We start from the raw sequence: 17665 nt of genomic DNA on the forward strand, positions 1-17665 counted from the left end.
TCCACCATCCTGGCACCTAATGGATGCTCAATATCTTTCTGTTTAGTTTTTGGATGGTACTTCCTAGGAATATCTTAAATCTTAAATGACGTATATACGTAAGGTGCCTAAAATAATGATTGCCTCAATTAATGGTAACTGTTACTTGTATTATGAAAGTAAGAAAGTATAGCCTGTGCACCCCAATTTCCTTCTCTGGAAAATGGAGATAACAATGTCCCCTTAAGAGGTTTTGATTGAATAAGGGAATGTAGGGCAAGTTCTTCACTCAGTGCCTGGCAAACAGTAGGAGGTCAGTAAATGATAGCAACAGGTGCATAAAACTGTCCTGGGATGTACTCCACCAATTTTTAAAAACACTTTTGCTACATAAAGGCAATTGATCTTTACTTTTGTCTTCTTAAAAGCTTATAATTTCACTTTATTATCCCTTGCTTTCCTATGAGATTTATTGAGGTCCAATCATGTGCAATTTCTCATTTGATTCAAGGAAAATTTCAGAATAATTCTTTTTTTTTCTAAGTATTTTACACTCAGTCAAACTTACAAGTAGAAGTTGGGATTTCAAGGGCCGTGTTACATTCAGAGCAAGCACCCAGCTCTGTGTCCTGCAAACATCCACAAGGAGCACAGGACACGGGGAGCGAGCTACATCCCCCCAAATAATTTCCTTCATAACTGCTCCGCAGCAGACTGTCACTGGAGGTGATGGGGTGTAGCCTGGCCAGCATGGCTCTAATTCATGGCTTTTTTACTCATGCTGGCTTGTTTGTTGTGGCATTTTACTTAAAGCGTCTGTTAGATGAGAGGCTGTGTTATTCACTCAAGGGAAATTCAAGTTTCACACAGTAGTTGTAGTGGTTTAATGCCTACTCCAAAACTCATGCTGAATTTAATTGCCACTGAGACATTATCGGGAGGTGGGAGTCCTCAGAGGTAATCAGTTCACAATGGCTCTGGTCTCATGAATGGATCAAAGCCATCATCACAAGTGGGGGCTAGCTATTAATGGCAGTGGCTTTGTTAGAAGAGCGAGCTCTGTCCAGTGTTCTTATTCTCATTCTGTCTGCCATGTTGTGACCCAGCACAAGGGCCTTCACCAAATGGGCTCCTCAGTCTTGAACCTCCCAGCCTCAGAACCCTGAGCCAAACAAAGCATCACTTACCTAGTCTGTGGTATTCTGTTACAGCAACACCAAACAGACAAGACAGGAGTTGAGGCTTTATTTCTCACCTGGGCAGTGCAGACCTTCTTTTCTGTGTGGTTCTGGGTGAGGAGAGTCTTGATAAAGAGTCTGAAAGCTTTGAGTCTGGTGTGATGTTGGGCAAATCAGCTACTCTCTCTGCTTTTCATCTGGTAGTGATACAGATGAAAATCAGTGATTCAGGAGAAAATCAGTATCAACCGCAAAACTCACCTGCCACTGGGCCAGGCAGGTAACAAAAATGGGCTGAGTGGGCTGAGTAGACCTATAAAGATGCTTAGCTCATGACCACGGTGCTCAGCATTTGCCAGAACTGCTACCAAGGACCTCTCTTGAATCTATCTGGTGAGATTCTGCCCAACCTGAATAACAATTTTGCTTGAGATTTTGTTTTACAAAATCAAGCCCTGGGTTTTGAGCAGTTTTGGTTGTCCCAACTAAAGGAGATGTTATTAGTTCTATCTGATGGAGTTGATACTAAGCATTAGGTATCAAGGAATTATCCAGAAGCCAATGTCAAGAGAGCTGAGGTTAAAAAAAACTCTGATCTAGAATAATTGTCTCATTTTACTTGTGTTTTTTTTTTTTCCTTCTCATACTGCAACCAGCTCTGGAAATCACACTCAAATTTTGCCTTTATTATTGGAAAGTGTTAGGCAGTGTAGCTATTTTATCCCAGCTGAAAGCACAACTCCTGAAAATATGTTCCCTCCAGCCAGCCCTGCCTCCTGACTTCCATGGGGAAAGTCGTTCTATTTAAATTCTGAGGATGGCTGCTCGGTCAACATTTGAACTTGCCTTCCAGACTCTTTCCTTGCTCTTGAAAACCTCATGCTGGGGCCAGTGTAGTAACTCAGTCAAATAGCATGTGCTTAGCAAGGACCCATGTTTAACCCCTAGCACCACAAACAAAGCAAAACAAAACAAAAAAACTCTTCATGCTTGTTAATTTAAAAAAATTCATCACACCATTCTGTGTTCTCCGCAGTTAAAGGAGTTCATTAGAACATAGCTCTTTTAATATTTCCCTGTTTCTAGCAGTTGGAACTTGAGTGAAAGATTGCTCTAAGTAGGGTCATTAGTGGAGAGAATTAGAAGAAAAAGTGACAGGAACCTTTGGTGTGTGGCTGGCAGCATCTCTGTCCCAGCAAAAAAAGGCTGTTTTATGATCCCAAATCACTGGTCGAGTCTCTTGAAAGGTTTAGAGGTAACTGTGGATTCACCTTACCAGCATTTATAAGAATTTTATTTATTTTTTATTATTATTTTTTGCTTTTTATTTATTTTTATTGCTATTTTACTTTTAAATGTTTTAATTTATTTTTGCAGTCCATTTTTTAAGGTATACACATGAGATTCTGTTCTGAATAGAAAAAGAATTTGGAGTAGAGGGCAAAAGGTAAGCCCTCTAACAGTCTCAGTCACAGTATAAGAATTTTAATTACAAACTCAATTGCATGCTTAAAATTTGCTATTTATCTCCCTAGAGGTGATGCCCCCACCCCAGGGCTTGTAAATTATAATTTTCAAGGAATTCAAAGCATGACTCCCATGCAAATATACAATGAACTCGTGTGAAAGATTTTACTCGGCTCATTAATTAATGAGGGAACCACTGAGTTGTTAGGACAGGACAGGTGCAAAGAGTAATTTGAAGAGCAGGCATTGCTGTCTGACATGATTTCTTTCAGTAGATGCAAAACTTGTCGGTATATTCAGATAAAGTGCAAAGTAGTTATTCTTTAGAGGAAGGTGATAATGGTAATTATTCCTGGAAGAGCAAGACATTGCTTAGCGTAGAAGTTTGGCTGTTGTGTAAATTACAAGTTCCTGGCTGAACCTTGAACGGGTTATGATAAAAACTAAAGTTCTCAAATTGAAAACGATGGGTTTTCTCCCCATCATGTCTACCTCCTGCAGTAATCGCTCACCCTAGTTGGGGAGAGCCTCATCTTCCTTGTGAAAGCAAGATGGGGTGCCTTACTGCTTTATAATTCTCTGCCTTTGTGCTGCTCTCATTTCCCCCATGGGATACTAAAGGTGAGTTAGAAAGCCCAATTTGATTTAATGCACGTTAAAAAATGGTATCAGAGGGACATACACAGATGAAAGCCAGCTCTAGAGGTAAGGCATTGTCTGACTAGAAGACAGACTTCAGTGCATAAAATAGAAATGTACCCAACATCTTCCCCCATCAAATTGTAACTGAGTTTTCAACTTCTCCCACCTTTCATATTCAGAATACTACCCATGAGACACTGTCATTGCCTGGTCCCAACTCACTTTTTCCCCACTTTATTTCAATGGGATGGATGATTTCCTCCTCTGCCTTTGAATGAGTAATCAATGGGATTGATGAATGAGTTATAAATCATACCTGAAGGTGCTCCAAGTATAAAAAGAATGTTTTATTAGCATTTGGTAACTAAACATCAGCAATGTTATTTTTGGCATTCCAGTCCAGAGGCAAGAGGGCAAAAAGCAAGAAGAACAGGAAATCATGAAGTAAAACATTTACAGAATAGCTTGCTTGAAATGATTTTCTCTCTCTCTCTTCCTCTCTCTCCCTCTCTCTCTCTCTCTCTCAACTCCTTCCTTCTCCCTCTCTCCCTGGCTATCTGTTACACAAATTTCAATCTTAAGAGGGCACAGTGGTGTTAAGATATGATTCTTTCTCTAAGGGGTATACACAGCTTGTTTGTTGATCATACAAAGACTTTATTATTGCCATCATTAGACATGTTTCTTTTGGAGCCTGGCACCGGTGGCTCACATCTGTAATCCTAGATACTTGGGAGGCTGAGATCGGAAGGATAGCTGTTTGAAGCCAACTTGGGCAAACAGTTCATGAGACCCCATCTCCAAAATAACCAGAGTGAAATGGACGGGAGGTGTGACTCTAGCAGTAGAGAGCCTGCTTTACAAGTAAAAAGTCTTGAGTTCAAGCCTTACTCCCACACACACAAAATATTTTGCTACAGTCTATCATAAATAAGTCCCTAGAGGTTCCACTGTGCCACAGGTACATATGAGAAGTCAGAACCCTCTGCCATCCAACTGGTGACCAGAATGATGTGCTATTTCTTATTCCAGCCAGAGTACGCACCTCCTGTGTTGCCCTGTTTGATGACTGCTTCCAAGTCCAGGTGATCAAATAATCCTTTATCCCCAGTGTAGGCGCAAAGCAATTGGTTCAGACATTCCAGGATCTGCGTTCCTCTTAAATCCCAGGTAAATCAAGAGAGGACAAAAGCCTCAGTGACACCACCCCGGAGAGTGGCTGCCCCCTTGACTTGGCCTCTGCTCAGCTTCACTGTGGGGACCACCAGACCTGCACTGAACACCCCTAGAGCAGCAGCTACATAGGGAATCTGAAATATGACATTGCTTCTTTAGGGACATAGTATTCATGGTAGAAATGGTCATATCAACTAGAATAATGTACTAACGAACCTATTTTGTTTTAGTCTTAGTGATTCTGAGAAAACTCTCAAGCCCTCTTATAAAAGACATGTCAAAGAGAAAGGGTTATTTAATTAACTTTTGTATAGTCTGACAATAATTAACACTTCATTTCTTTAAGCACACCTTCTACTGCTAAGCTACACCCCAAGCCCAATGCTTCATTTCCAAAGCTCTACGACCTTTAAACTTTGGCTGATACTTAAGTTTCTTAAGCCAGTGCTGCTATAGTTTTTCCTTTATTATGGCCGGCTGTCTCACTGACTAGGTGTTAACCCAGTGCTGTCTGATAGACCTACTGCAGTAATGACTATCCCCTGTCTGTGATGTCCCGAATGGCAGCCTTTGGCCCTAGATGGTCACTGAGCATGGTCGCTGCACCAGTGAACTATGAAGCCCAGGAAGGTTACATGGGTCACAGTAGCTGTTAGTGGCGGGACCAGGTTCCCAAGACAATGTTCTTTCCAGAATGGCATGCCGTCTCATGTTTAGATTTCATTTGTCAGGAAAAGTGAGGAGTGATTTCAGAAAGGAGGACCTGATTTTTCATTTAATGTCTCTCAGTGTGGGAACGAGAATAAACATCACCACCTCTGGTCTCTCGTATAAGAAACGGCATAGAAACGCGGTTGGGCAGGGTTTCTCGCTATCTGCCTAAGGCTGCCCAGAACACACCTTAATAACGTATTCTATGTTTACATTGTTACCTGATGAATATTTACAATGGTCCAGGTAGAAATGGTGTTAGGGTAGGGTATGAAATTGTATAAAAACAGTTGAGGCCTTCAGTATCCTACGTGAACACAGCCAGCCAACTATTTCAGTTTAATTTGACAGTGGCCACAGAGAGTTTTATCTCTTCTCTGGTGTACTGACAGTCGTGGGTTCTGGAGGCCAGATCTGGGTTCAGATTTGGGGTTTTACACTAGCTGTGTGACCTCAAATGAATCATTGAAACTGTTGGATCTTATCTTTAAGATGGAGATAATAATATGATCTCAAACTGCTGTTGTTGCTAAGGTTAAATGAAAAGTCATTTCTAATACTTGGCACAATGCCTCATTGACAGTAAGCGTTCATTAAGTGTGCTGGTCACCACTGCTGCTGTTCCTGTCACTGATATTTTTTTCAGTACTGGGGTTTGAACTCAGGGTCTACACCTTGAGCGACTCCACAAGCCTTGGTTTGGGATGGGGTTTTTCCAGAGAGGGTCTTGCGAACTATTTACCTGGTCTGGTTTTGAACCGTAGTCCTCATGATCTCTGCCTCTTGAGTAGCTAGGATTACAGGCATGAGTCACCAGCACCTGGCTGTCATTGATAGTATTAGGAATGAAAATGAACCCAGGGGTCACAATTGTCTTATTTTGCAGACAAGGAAGCTAAGACCGAGAAATTAAAGTCACAATGCTAGAAAGGGACAGTACCAAAGTTTGAGGCAGGTCAGGGCCAGTTGCTCTCAGGCCAGCAAACTCTCCTCTTCCACCAGAACCGGTCTTAGCAGGTGAGCACCGGCTTCAGGAGAAAGGGCAGGTCTGACTAGAACAGTAGCCTTGCCATGTCCCTAGAGAATTTCTAGGGACTTCCATTTCTTATTCTGCGATTGTGCACATTCGTGATCAATTTAAACTTTAAAAACAGAATTTTTCCTTTTCCAGTCCATTTTATGTTAGATTCTAGGCTAAGTGAAAGAGCTGTGGAATAAACATTCCTGCCCATCATTGGTTTGTCCATCTGTACATCCATCCTTCCATTCATCCATCCTCCCACCTTTCCACCGCTTCATCCATTTACCTGTTCACATCCCAAACATCTATTAAACAGCTCCTGGGTGTTAGCCACTGTCCTAAGGGTGCTTTTTTTCTCTAAATCTTTTTTTCTACCAGACATTATGATTGGTACATAGAGTTAGGGTGAACAGAAAAGGCAGCCATGCTAAGACCAGACCTCTGCCCCCTGGTAGATGGCTTGCTGGAAACTCCCCACCCAACCCCAAAGACTGACAACTGGACAGTTATTTACCTTTATCTCCAGGTGGGCACCAAAGACAGTTGAGCAGATGAGTGACCTAACTACAAACTTATCTTCCTTGGCTGTCCAGGAATGGCATTCTTTGGTGACTCAAAGAACACTTTCTCACTCAGCGACCTTGGTAGCATTTTTCCACCATCTCCCCCTCTATCTGTTCCAATCCTGTATGTGACAGTAGGCTCTGGCTCTCTTGCTGGAGACCCCCTCCGTAGGGTCTCTCTCTCGAATAAAGCCTGTGCTGATGTTGAGCTGCCTATCCTTCCATGCTTCTCTTCCGTCTAACACAGAGTAAGGAACCAAATGATTTTTGGGGGGGTGTATGTGGGCCGGGGATCGAACCCAGGGCTTCGTGCACTCTGGGCAAGCTTTGTGTTTTTGTTTTGCAGTGGGAACTGGCAACAGTGTCTCAAAGGGCCGGGGAAGCAGACACAAAGAGTTTTTAAGAAGGTAGCAGCATTCCAAGGAGAAGGATCAGCCTGGGACAGAGAGGCATGTGTGCAAGAAGGGCGTGCAAGGGACTGAGTAAGGTTCCCGCAGCAGGAAATACATGCTAGCCAGATCCTGGTAGATGTCCCCCAGGGCGTAGTGACCAAGCTGCTCAGATTGTCCAATCACAGCCTAGAGCCCTGGGCTTAGCGATCTTTAAATCACCGAGCCAGGTCCCGACCCTGCACCTGGCCAGGCGCTCGGCTGTCCGCTGCGGGTGAGTACACGTTTAAGGAGTCATTCCCATTCAGGCGGCCCCATCCCTGGGGACAGAGGAGGCCGCGACAGATGCTAGCAGGCGGGGCCGTGGGGCGGGGTCTAGGGAAGCCGCCCCGGTGGGCTCCAAAACCGGCTTTTAAATAGTTCACGAGCCGGGGCCGGGAGAGCGGGGCTGTGAGGGAAGGGGGCGGTGGCCGCGGTGACGAGGGCCGGAGCTGGAGCGCGGACTGGGCAGCGGTGAGTAGCTGCGACTGCGGGCTCTGCCACCCTTTCCAGAATACTTCGGGCGGGCAGCGGGGAGTGGAGGAGTTCGTTCCGCGCCTCCCCCCCCCCCCGGCTCCGCAGGTGGCGGGAGCCCGGGCAGTGACCAGGACGCGGGCAGATCCCGCATGTTCTGGGACAGTCGGGTAGAGCGCGCAAACTTTTCCGGTGCGGTGGCCCGCGCCACGCGCGCCTCTTAAGTCCAGCTTCCACCCCCTGGAGGGGACCGGCGACCGGTGTCGCCGGGTTCTGGGGCGCGAGCCTCGGAGGCCGCGGGCTTGCTCTCGGGGAGGGTGGCAGGCCGAGGGGACGCCGGCCAGGGGTTTGGGAACTCTTCTTCCCCAAGGGGAGCGCTAGGAACGGCCTCGGGGACGCAGGACGCCGAACCTCCGCGACCGAGAACGAGGGGCCAGCCTTCTGGTTTCCATGTGGACAGTGCAGTGCAAGTGACCACAGCAGGAGGGGCTGTGGCGGTGCAAGAGGGAGCCGTTTCCTTATGGCGGTTGGAGAGCGCACGCACCCCTGGCTGCAGGCACCCCCGCCCCCATGCGGCCAGTCTGGTTGCACCGTGCTGGGACCTTCGGCTTTTCGGGGTTGAACTGGGGTGCCCAGGGCTCACCCTTGCCAGTACGCGCCGACCCGACAACAAAGGGGAGCGTGGGACGCACGAGCTTCCCGGCTGCAGGACACTGGTACTCCCGATCGGTTTCCCTGAGGGCAGATCCGCATGAGGGTGGGGAGCACAGCTCCAGGTCCCCTTCTTTCTGGCGGGAGGGCCCCCAATCCGTGCCCACGGGGACCGCGGAAGGGAACTGGCGCCCACGCTCTCGGGGCAGAGCGGTCACCGGGCGCCCCCTCCTCCAGGCCCTCCTGGCCTCGCGCGCCCGCCTCGCCGCGCATTCTTTTGTGTCCCGCAGCTCCGGAGAGACCCCATCCGTGGAGCGAGCCAGGGCAGGAGGGGTCCGGCCCCGCGGTGGGGAAACCCGCGCCCCGCGATTCCTGCAACTACCAGTTGCTCCGGGAGCCTGTGACGGAGACCGACCTTCCTCCTGCCCGTGTGGGGAAAGGTTCCAGAGCCTTCTTGTGAGCGGCTGCTGACCTTTGTTAAGCAAGTCCTTGAAGGCCCCTTTTGCTCTCGCTAAAGACACCAGTTGCAACAAAGAGTTGCAAAGGTTGAACCATTGCAACCTTTTTCTCTTTTGGATTGAACATTTGAATATCAGCAACTTCATGTGGTTCCACTTGGGTGACGTTATTTTTCTTTTCTCACTGGTTTGTGAGTTTCCTCTGCTAGTTTCTACGGAGCTGTCTTGTGTCAGGATGAGCCCAGGGTCCAGGTGGAGTTAAGACTAGAACCTTAAAACAGTAGCAGAACGGGGACAAGCCCCCCAAGAACTGTCAGCTGCGTGCCACCTGTTCGCTAACCCCATTCGAAATCCCCACTTCACAGATGAGCAAGGCAAAGGTTGGAGAATGTAAGCAGCTGTCACTGTCACAGAACTTATCAGAGGGACCAGACACTCTGTCCTGTCTCAGAGGCTTCGTAGTGCCCTTTAGTTTTGTTTTTCTTAACGTGTCCCATAAAATTTGTATAAACTTCCTTATGATCTTTGTGCTGGACTATTCTCTATGTCCCGGCATGCAGAAGTAAACAAGTGCATCAAAGGACAGGTTGAAAACAACAAACCTTTAAAACAAGTATTGGTCTGTTTAAATATGAAGGAAATAGGTTTCTCAGGGGGTGGAGAGCTGCATCTGGAGATTTAAGGACCAGGATGCTTTGTTACAAGTAATACAAGCTGACTCTGGGTGATTGTAGCAGAAAAAGGACTTGTTGGAGACTGCCTCCCCCCCTTAGGAATGTGGTAGAAGTCTTCTGAACCCAGGACAGGTCCCCTAATTGGTGTATAACTGTGACTATGGGGGTGGGGAGAGGTCCAGGAAGGAGTGTCATTGTATGTGGCTGCTACATTGTCACCTTCATTGCTAAAATGAATTAGAAAGTGCACAGCCTCAGTGTGTGCTCCAGCCCCAGACCTGGGCCCAGATCCAGGAGAAAGCATCTGATTGGCTGAGCCTGGCTCACCCCAGAACCTATTTGGGTACCCCAGCTGGCCTCACAATGAGAGGCAGGGCTGCCTCCCACAAGACTCACAAAGGTGGACTCAGAAGTTAGGTAGTCTCAATGTCCCCAAAGAAGCACCCCAGATGACCAACATCTGCCACGGGGATCCTTTTGAAAAAGAAAAATTTTGAGACATTCCCACCCATCAAAAGAAGAAAAGAAAATGAACCTGACCAGTTGCCCTATTTGCTTTTAAACCAGTGTTTGCTGAAATGCAGTGCTCTGGACTCCAGTCTCAGAATCATGTGAGGTATTTGTTTAAAAGTGACTGTCTTGGGCCCCTTTCCCTGTTAGAATTCAGTGAGTTTGGAATGGAAACCAGCAACTTGCTCCCCATCAACCAGGAAAATGGTGAGCAGGTCTTATCCACCAGTAGCTGTTTAAGAGGATCACCCCAAGGGAACAATTCCAAAGTTTGCAAAGTTGAGGGTCTCAGCAGATGGTAGCTCCCCCAGATTGGTAGACCAGCTATCCGCCATGGTGACAATGAGGAGACCATCTGCTGCCTGGCTGGAGGAAATAGCACCAGTAGTCTTAGAGGCAGGACAGGAGCCATCCTTCCCCAGACTGCTAATTGGTAAAGGCTTGGTACGACATTGACAGAGGCAAAAATGACTGTTTTGTGCTAGCCTCCTTTACCCCATCTTATTTTAACAGTCTTATATTGAGTGTCCACTGTGTACCAGGTCCTGGGAATACTGAGGAGAGTAAGTCATGGTCCCCACACAGCAGCTGGGACAGATCAGGTCAGAGCAATATGAAAAGGGCACTTGGGAAAGCTTTGCCTGACGTCTGCTGTCATCCTGCAGTTGTGTCTGGCCTGGAAAGCCCAAAAGATCCTTGGAAAGTGAAATGAGTAAGTGAGGCAGGTGTTCCAAGTACAGTGGTGGTTCTTGAACTTCTGTCTTCGAAATCAGTCACCTGAGGGAGACTAATGGAGAGTGAAATTATGTCATTCCTGAGAAATGTATGGAACTGGAGATCACCATGTTAGGTGAAGTAAGCCAGCCCCACAAAGAATAGAATCTCATGTTTTCTATCATCTGTTAGAGGAAAACAAAAACAAAACACAATACACAACCAAGTTCATAAAGTGAAAAGAGGACCACTGGGGAGATGAAAGGGAAAGGGAAAAGGGAATGACCAAAGTGTACCGAAATGTCATAATGACACCCCTCACTTTGGCCAATTTAATGTATGCCAATAAAAATAAGATTAATGAATCTTATCCTAGAAATTAGGTTCAGTCATCTGCATTTTAAACTCCATTTTATGCTGACACACATGTTGGTCCTGAGAGCTGTTCTGGATTTTGTTCAGGTAGCTCCATAAGTCTCTCGCAGTGGCTCTTGGAGTGGTCCCAAGGACTTTCTGTTTGTGTACAGCCTTTAAAACCGAGATGAAAAGCTTCTCCTTTTTGACTTGACTTTCATCAATTGTCTAATGCTTCAAAATTCTTGAGATTTTAATATTTTCTTAAACTATCTTTAAAACTTAAGAGGGACCTGCACTTTGGGGCAGGATCTGAAGAAATCTGGACACACAACTCCATTTGTCCTCGAGGCAGTTGATGCTTTGTCCTGGTTGTGGTGAGCACTGGTGTTTCCTGTCTTCTGGGACTTATTTCCCTTCGGTGTTTTCCCTGAGGGAATTCGTGGCTTGTTTGTTCCTGGCTGTTCTGGGGACAGTTCTTTCTATCTTTGGCTGTGGCTTGGCGGCTTTACCAGGAAGTGAGCCTTACTCCGTTGCTGAGCCTTTAATCCTTCCTAGCCTAGGTGAGGGCGACATTCAAAGGGAGCCCTTTGGGAAACATCACCCAGGTCACCAGTGCACGGTGTGCCTGTGATGGAGGTGAGGAGGGGCCACAACTTAGCCGTGGGGTGAATGAGGTTGGTCCCAGGAGCCACGAGGGTCGAGGAACAGCACGATTTGCTGAAATGACCTTAGAGTCAGTCGCTCTGTTGGTAGCTCTGGGCTGCAGTAATTGGAGTGTCATGGGTCTTAGAAGAGAAGGTAACATCTAAGAGGGATTAGGTATGAATTAAACTCTTCATTTAAATACTCATGAAACCCCGCCCCTTGTCTGGAACTCCCTTTGACTTGGGACATAGACAGTGGGTCCTCAGGCCCTTTGTAAAATGGATCACGTAATCGTCCCGCTTTGCCTTTCTCACAGTGTTGAGGGGTGCCCTGCAGTTATCTTGAAAGTTAGTAAGTACGGTATAGATCCAGCATACAAAATGCTAGCTGTGTGTTTTAGAGCACAGAACTGAGAGAAAGAAACTGGGCATCCCAGGTCCTACTTCTGCCACCCTGCCTGGAGTCTGACTGGGTGCGCTCTGGAGGGTCAGTGGCATGGTGGCTTGGTGTCACGGTTAGAACTTAGGCTCTAAAAGGAAACTACTAGGTTTGAATTGTGGCCCCACCATGAATCACCTGTGACCTTGGGTGGGTTACCAAAATACCCTCTGTCTCAGTTTCCTTGTTGTATAGTGGGATCATGCCTTAAAAGCACAGTGCCTGCAATGTCATCACTGCTCAGTGCTAGTTTCCAAGACTCTGTACCCTGCCTGGGATTTGCTGAACCCAGAAAGGGTCTGTGCTCCAAGGGTTCTTCCCTTCCTGCCAGCCCCTCCCTTGCAGCCCTGTGTCAGGCTGTCTGGTTTCCATCCACCGGATTAGGCCCAAGGGCTGTAACTAAAGCTTTGCCACCTCCTACCCAGGGCAGCTCCTGGGGCAGGCAGATCACCTGTAAGTGACTCTCTGCCCTTTCTCTCCCTGCCAGGGATGGCGCTTTGAATGAATGACCCCTTTGGAAAACGCTCCTCTGTGCCCTGTGCTGCAAGCCAGCGCCCCAGGAAGCAGAAGATTCTGCAGGTCCAGGGCCCCCCCACCCCCGGCCTTCTCTGCACAGGAAGGCCTGTCTTCCCCAAGGCTTCCAGAATCTACCTCATGCTTGGGGGAATCTGCTAGCTATGGCCCTCATTCTTGGTGTCCTGCTGCTGCTGGGGCTGTGTGGGAATACCATGTCAGGAGGGCAGTCTGTATCCACAGACACTCCTGGGGCTCTGAATTACGAATTGCTTGAAATGAAGTTCGAAACCCAAGACTCCTACCAAGCCGGGCCCATTGGCGCCCTCTTCAACATGGTGCACATCTTCCTTTCTGTGGTGCAGCCCAACGATTTCCCTGCAGGTAAGTGTGGACCTTGGGGAAGATGGCACTTGTCTCTACACTCTCACAGCCCTGCTTCCTAATTCTGGTGCCATCCATATGGGATATAGTCAGTATTTTACAGCTTGAGATTCAAAAGGACTTTGCAAATGTTTAGGTAGAACTTCATAAGGCTATATGAAGTTCACTAGGATGGTAGGAAAGTGATCAGGAGAAAAGGAAGTAAAGTATGGGGCTACATTGGGTTTTCAAGTCCTTTTTGAGCAGTGAATTATTCAAAAGCAAATAACCCAGGTGATAATTAGGGTAAAAATGCAAATTCTTAGTCACAGGACAAGAAGTTAATAACTGATGGCATCTGTTGGTCACAATAGCACTTAAATTTAACCCTCATTCACCTACCACATTGCAATTTTGACATTGCTTGGGGCAAGGAAAGGCCTGTTCAAGCCTCTTTACCTGATTGACCATTCTAAGAGTTTTGGGTGTGAAGAAAGGAGCGGTAGTCACTTCCTGGAGCCGTAAATCGAGTAATACAGTTCTTTGTACACACAGTATAGTTGGCCGTTTCTTGTCCTGCTCATCTGAACAAAAAGAAGCCCTCTGGGGTGTGCAAACACAGGGAAAGGCTGGGGAGCAGGAAAAATGGCCTGTGGGAAGTATCTGCTACTTAAGTACCAGCCAGACTTAGGTTTGGCAGCCTAAGGTTTTCATTAGCTTAATGTTAGATTTAGCCTAAGCTGGTCTTTAAACTACAAAGATTTCAATGCTATTATTGATTCTAAAATTTGTAGTGATCTTTTTATTATTTTCCTCAGCTGGTCAGCAACTGTTTATAAGAGGCTTATTTGTGTGTGTGTGTGTGTGTGTGTGTGTGTGTGTGAGAGAGAGAGAGAGAGAGAGAGAGAATGTATTATTTGATGTATTTTAATATGAACAATCACCACTTGTTTATATTATGGAGTGTTTCCAGGGTTTCATTAAAATACATTTTTATTGACTTTTTTTTTTTTTACATGTGTGTCATCTTAGGTTAGCTTGAAATAGTTTGAAGTATGGTTGTCAATTGTTTTTCAATTCAAAGAAATGAGTCACTGTGGGCCCTTCTTGTCATTGAAGAGGATCCCAAACTAATGCTGCTGACTATTTATGTCACTGCTTAAAAGACTAAATTTGGAAATCCAAGAGATAAAAGTAGAAAATAAGCTGAGTTGATTTATTGATATTGATTACAAACTCATTGTTCCTAATAGATAGCTTTTAGCTTTATAGACTTCATATGAGTGTTACTGAATAAACAGTAACAACCAGTGTTTCTAGTCTTTGCTTTTTTATATGTGTACAGAGCATAGAATTCAGTGTAATATGAATTTACAGTGTTTTTTTAACTGTCTTTTATTAGAATGCACTGATAGTACAAGGGACCTTATTGTGCTAATTCACGGATGCTTATAGTGTACTTTGAACAAGTTCACCCCTCTATTATATTTTCTTAACCCTCTAATTTCCAGTGTTTTCTTCAGAAGGGCCGGAAGCTTCCCGAGTCTCAGGCTGAAACATACTGTATAATTAGTTAATCCTCTAATCTCTTTCCATGCGTTGTTCTCTTACACTCTGGCTAGAGTTTGCAGGAAGCCTCCCTCAGACTTACTGAGGGAACGCAGTATTCACAGTCTTCATTCAAACAACCAGGTTAGAAGTCACCTTTTAGGTGACCATGTGTCCAAGGTTTTGATCTCCAACAACATGAATAGGAGACGTCTGAAGAATTTAAATCCAAATGGAATCTTAGGGTGTTAGCCTAGTTTGTCTCCTGACCTTCTTCAGTACTTACAACCTTAGAACAAGAAATTCCCCAAAGTTTCAGCACTAAACTTAAGCAGAAGAGCATTACCCTTTTTGGAGAAAAATTACTAAGTTGCTTAAAAAATATGATAAAGAATTGAACAGATGATATTTTAGAGTCTTGGTTTTCTTCTCCGACCCTTTTAAGATGTTCTTTCTCTCAGTTACTAGATTTAATAAGTCTGAAAGTACCCACTTTCCACTTGGGGCCAGTGCATTTCACAGACTCTGTGATTATTATTTAGTGTATTAATCAAATCAGAAGACTTTAAGATGAATATCTTCAGAGTCGGGTGCTGGTAGCTCACACTTGTAGTCCTAGCCACTCAGGAAGCAGAGATCGGGAGGATCTCTGTTTGAAACCAGCCCCTGGCAAACAGTTCTTGAAACTCTTATCTCAAAAATACCCAGCACAAAGAAAAGGGCTGGTGGAGTGGCTCAAGTGATAGAGACCTGCCTAGCAAGTGTGTGAGTTCAAACCCCAATACAGCACCCCCCCCCAAAAAAAGAATATCTTTAGGAAAGACATTATCCCATCTGTCCTTTTACTTTGAATGCAAAGTTCTAGTGCTGGTTGAGGAGTGAAGAGGAAGGAACAACCCTGGAACCTGGACACCCTCTTTTCTTGTCATCGAACTAAGGAGTTTCGCACTTTTATGTCCTGTGTCTAACCAAAACGGTTTACCAAGTTTTGCATTTGAAACTCTTAAGAAGGCCAGGTTGTATCCTGAAAAAAAAAAAAAAAAAAATCCAAGATGGAAAGGCCTTTTCAGTTGGGATTTGAGACAAAGCTCTACTTCTTGGGCAGAAGAGAATGGATTTGAATAGATTAGGAACACAGGTAACCATGCCGGATGTGTTTTAGAACCTGGAGTGGCCACTTCATCCATGTCTGCCCAGATCTGAAGCCACAAGGAAAAACTGTGTGCTGGGTTTTAGTTCACTACGAAGAGAACTAGTCCTGGTTTGGGAGGAGTCCTTTGTTCATTCATTCAAACCAGAGAGGCTGCTGTTGTTGGGATACCCAGGTGTTGGGATACTGAGGAAAGGGCCTTCCTAGCAGAGGGAAGGGGATGGCTAAGATAAGGAGGAGACAGTATTTCCAGTAGGACGGTCTTAGTCCATTAGACTGCTATGACAAAATATCATGGGCTGGTTGGCTGGAACAGTGGACATTGGTTGCTCACGGTTCTGGAGGCTGGGAAGTCCAATATCAAGGTGCTGACAGATTTCATTTCAGCTCACAGACAGTTGTCTTCTTGTTGGGTGCTCACGTGCTCTTTGTTTGGAGTATACTCTTGGAGATAGACAGACAGATAGTCAGATAGGCAGATACTGAATCTCCCTCTCTTCCTCCTCTTGTCTCATCAGGAGTAAGTCCCATCACCAGTGTGCTCCACCTTTATGCTTCTGCTAAGCCTAATTCTGTCTTTCTTCTTACTTCCAAATGCTATCACATTGAAGGCTATAACTTCAACACGTGAATTTGGTGGGATGTACACCTTTGTCCCATAACAGCAGGGGAGGTGGGAATCCATGGAATAAGTTGGCCAAGGTTAGGAAAGCCAGAGCTGGAGGGAAGAAAGGTGAGACAGCGTTCATGGAACAAGCTCTTATTCAAAGTCCTGGCTTTCCACGGTGTTCTTGCTGGATGCTGAGAGCCAGGATGTAAGTGGAATTGGATTTGGGGAAGAAGACCCACTAATAGCTGGTAGGACAGATCACAGGGGGCAGAGGCTCCTGCAGTGGTCCAGAGGGATGATAATGAACTGAAAACAAAGCAGAAGGTTATGGGGGAAGTAGATGCAGTAACCATTTTATGTCCAAAGAACTTGGGTTAAATCTTAGTACTTGCTATTACATGGTGGTAAGTATGGCTGAGTTACTTCAGCTCCAGACTCTTCTCTTAGGCAGAATATGACTGTAATCATAACCTGCTTTATAGCTTTTATTTGTGAGGCTTAAATGAGATGATGGTTATAAAGCCCATGTTTAGAACCGAGCCTGAAAAGCAAGAGCAGCATCCTCAATTTTGTAATTACTATTAATTTAGCATTTGAGAGGAAGAATTAGCCAGTTGTGAAACGAAGGTTGATGTAGGGAGGGGTCATGGGAATAAGATGTCTCGCAAAGGCATCATGAAAATGTCCTTGCCACTGCTCCCTTGGGAACATTCTACATGGAATTGCCTTGCTGAAAGCTGCTCTATTACTTCCGAGGTCAAAGGGCACATCTGCTTGGCAAGCCCTGGGGTAGCAGAATGGTCTAGAAGCCAGGGCTTTCTGTGCTGCTGGTTTATTGAATGGCCTTCAGTGCTTTGCAAGAGCATCTGTATCTCCCAGGCTCTCGTTTTTTCTTTCTTTCTGTGTTCTTTCCTCTGCATCTGGGGTAAAGCTTGCTTTGCTCCATGTGAGCTCACTGGTACTCCCCATCTAATTTGAGGGGTGGGAGACGGCTGTAGGTGGTAGTGCTATTTTTAATTATTACACTCCTCTTTACAAACTGAAAACTAAGTGACATAGCTTTTCAGTTCAAGGCACAAACTAGCAAGTGGCCAACTGAGAGACTTTTATCTGGAGGCGAGGACCAGTTATTTCTCCCATAAGCCACAGCTACCTTGTGGATAATTTTTCCTTTTTCTGTGGTGCTTGTAAAATTACCATGGGTTAAAAAAGAAACAAACAACAAAATCCCCCAGAATAAAAGAGGAAAAAAAAAAAAAGACGAGATGAAAAGAAAAACAAAGAAAACAAGTTAGGGAAAAGTAGAATGACCTTGGATTAGTATGAAAAGTAGTAATTTTTGTATATGAAAAATGGGTCTTGCATTGGGTCTACTGTAGGACGGAGTAGTGCTGC

The 17665-nt window shown here is 45.5% G+C and overlaps 1 protein-coding gene across 6 annotated transcripts in view; it reads left to right on the top strand.

The window, feature by feature from the left end:
* The first annotated feature begins 7248 nt into the window (after nucleotides 1–7248).
* Prom1 (prominin 1) overlaps nucleotides 7249–17665 on the top strand; it is a 101027-nt gene continuing 90610 nt past the window's right edge. For 3 of the 6 annotated variants that reach the window (XM_074042571.1, XM_074042575.1, XM_074042576.1), the window contains exons 1-2: nucleotides 7249–7400; nucleotides 12574–12983. In XM_074042571.1, coding sequence (XP_073898672.1) covers nucleotides 12764–12983 — 220 coding nt within the window. In that variant the 5' untranslated portion in view covers nucleotides 7249–7400; nucleotides 12574–12763. The other 3 variants (XM_074042573.1, XM_074042572.1, XM_074042577.1) reach the window with 3 other exon arrangements.

This window comes from Castor canadensis, chromosome 9 (assembly GCF_047511655.1).
Source record: "Castor canadensis chromosome 9, mCasCan1.hap1v2, whole genome shotgun sequence".
In the NCBI taxonomy this organism is placed as follows: Eukaryota; Metazoa; Chordata; class Mammalia; order Rodentia; family Castoridae; genus Castor; species Castor canadensis.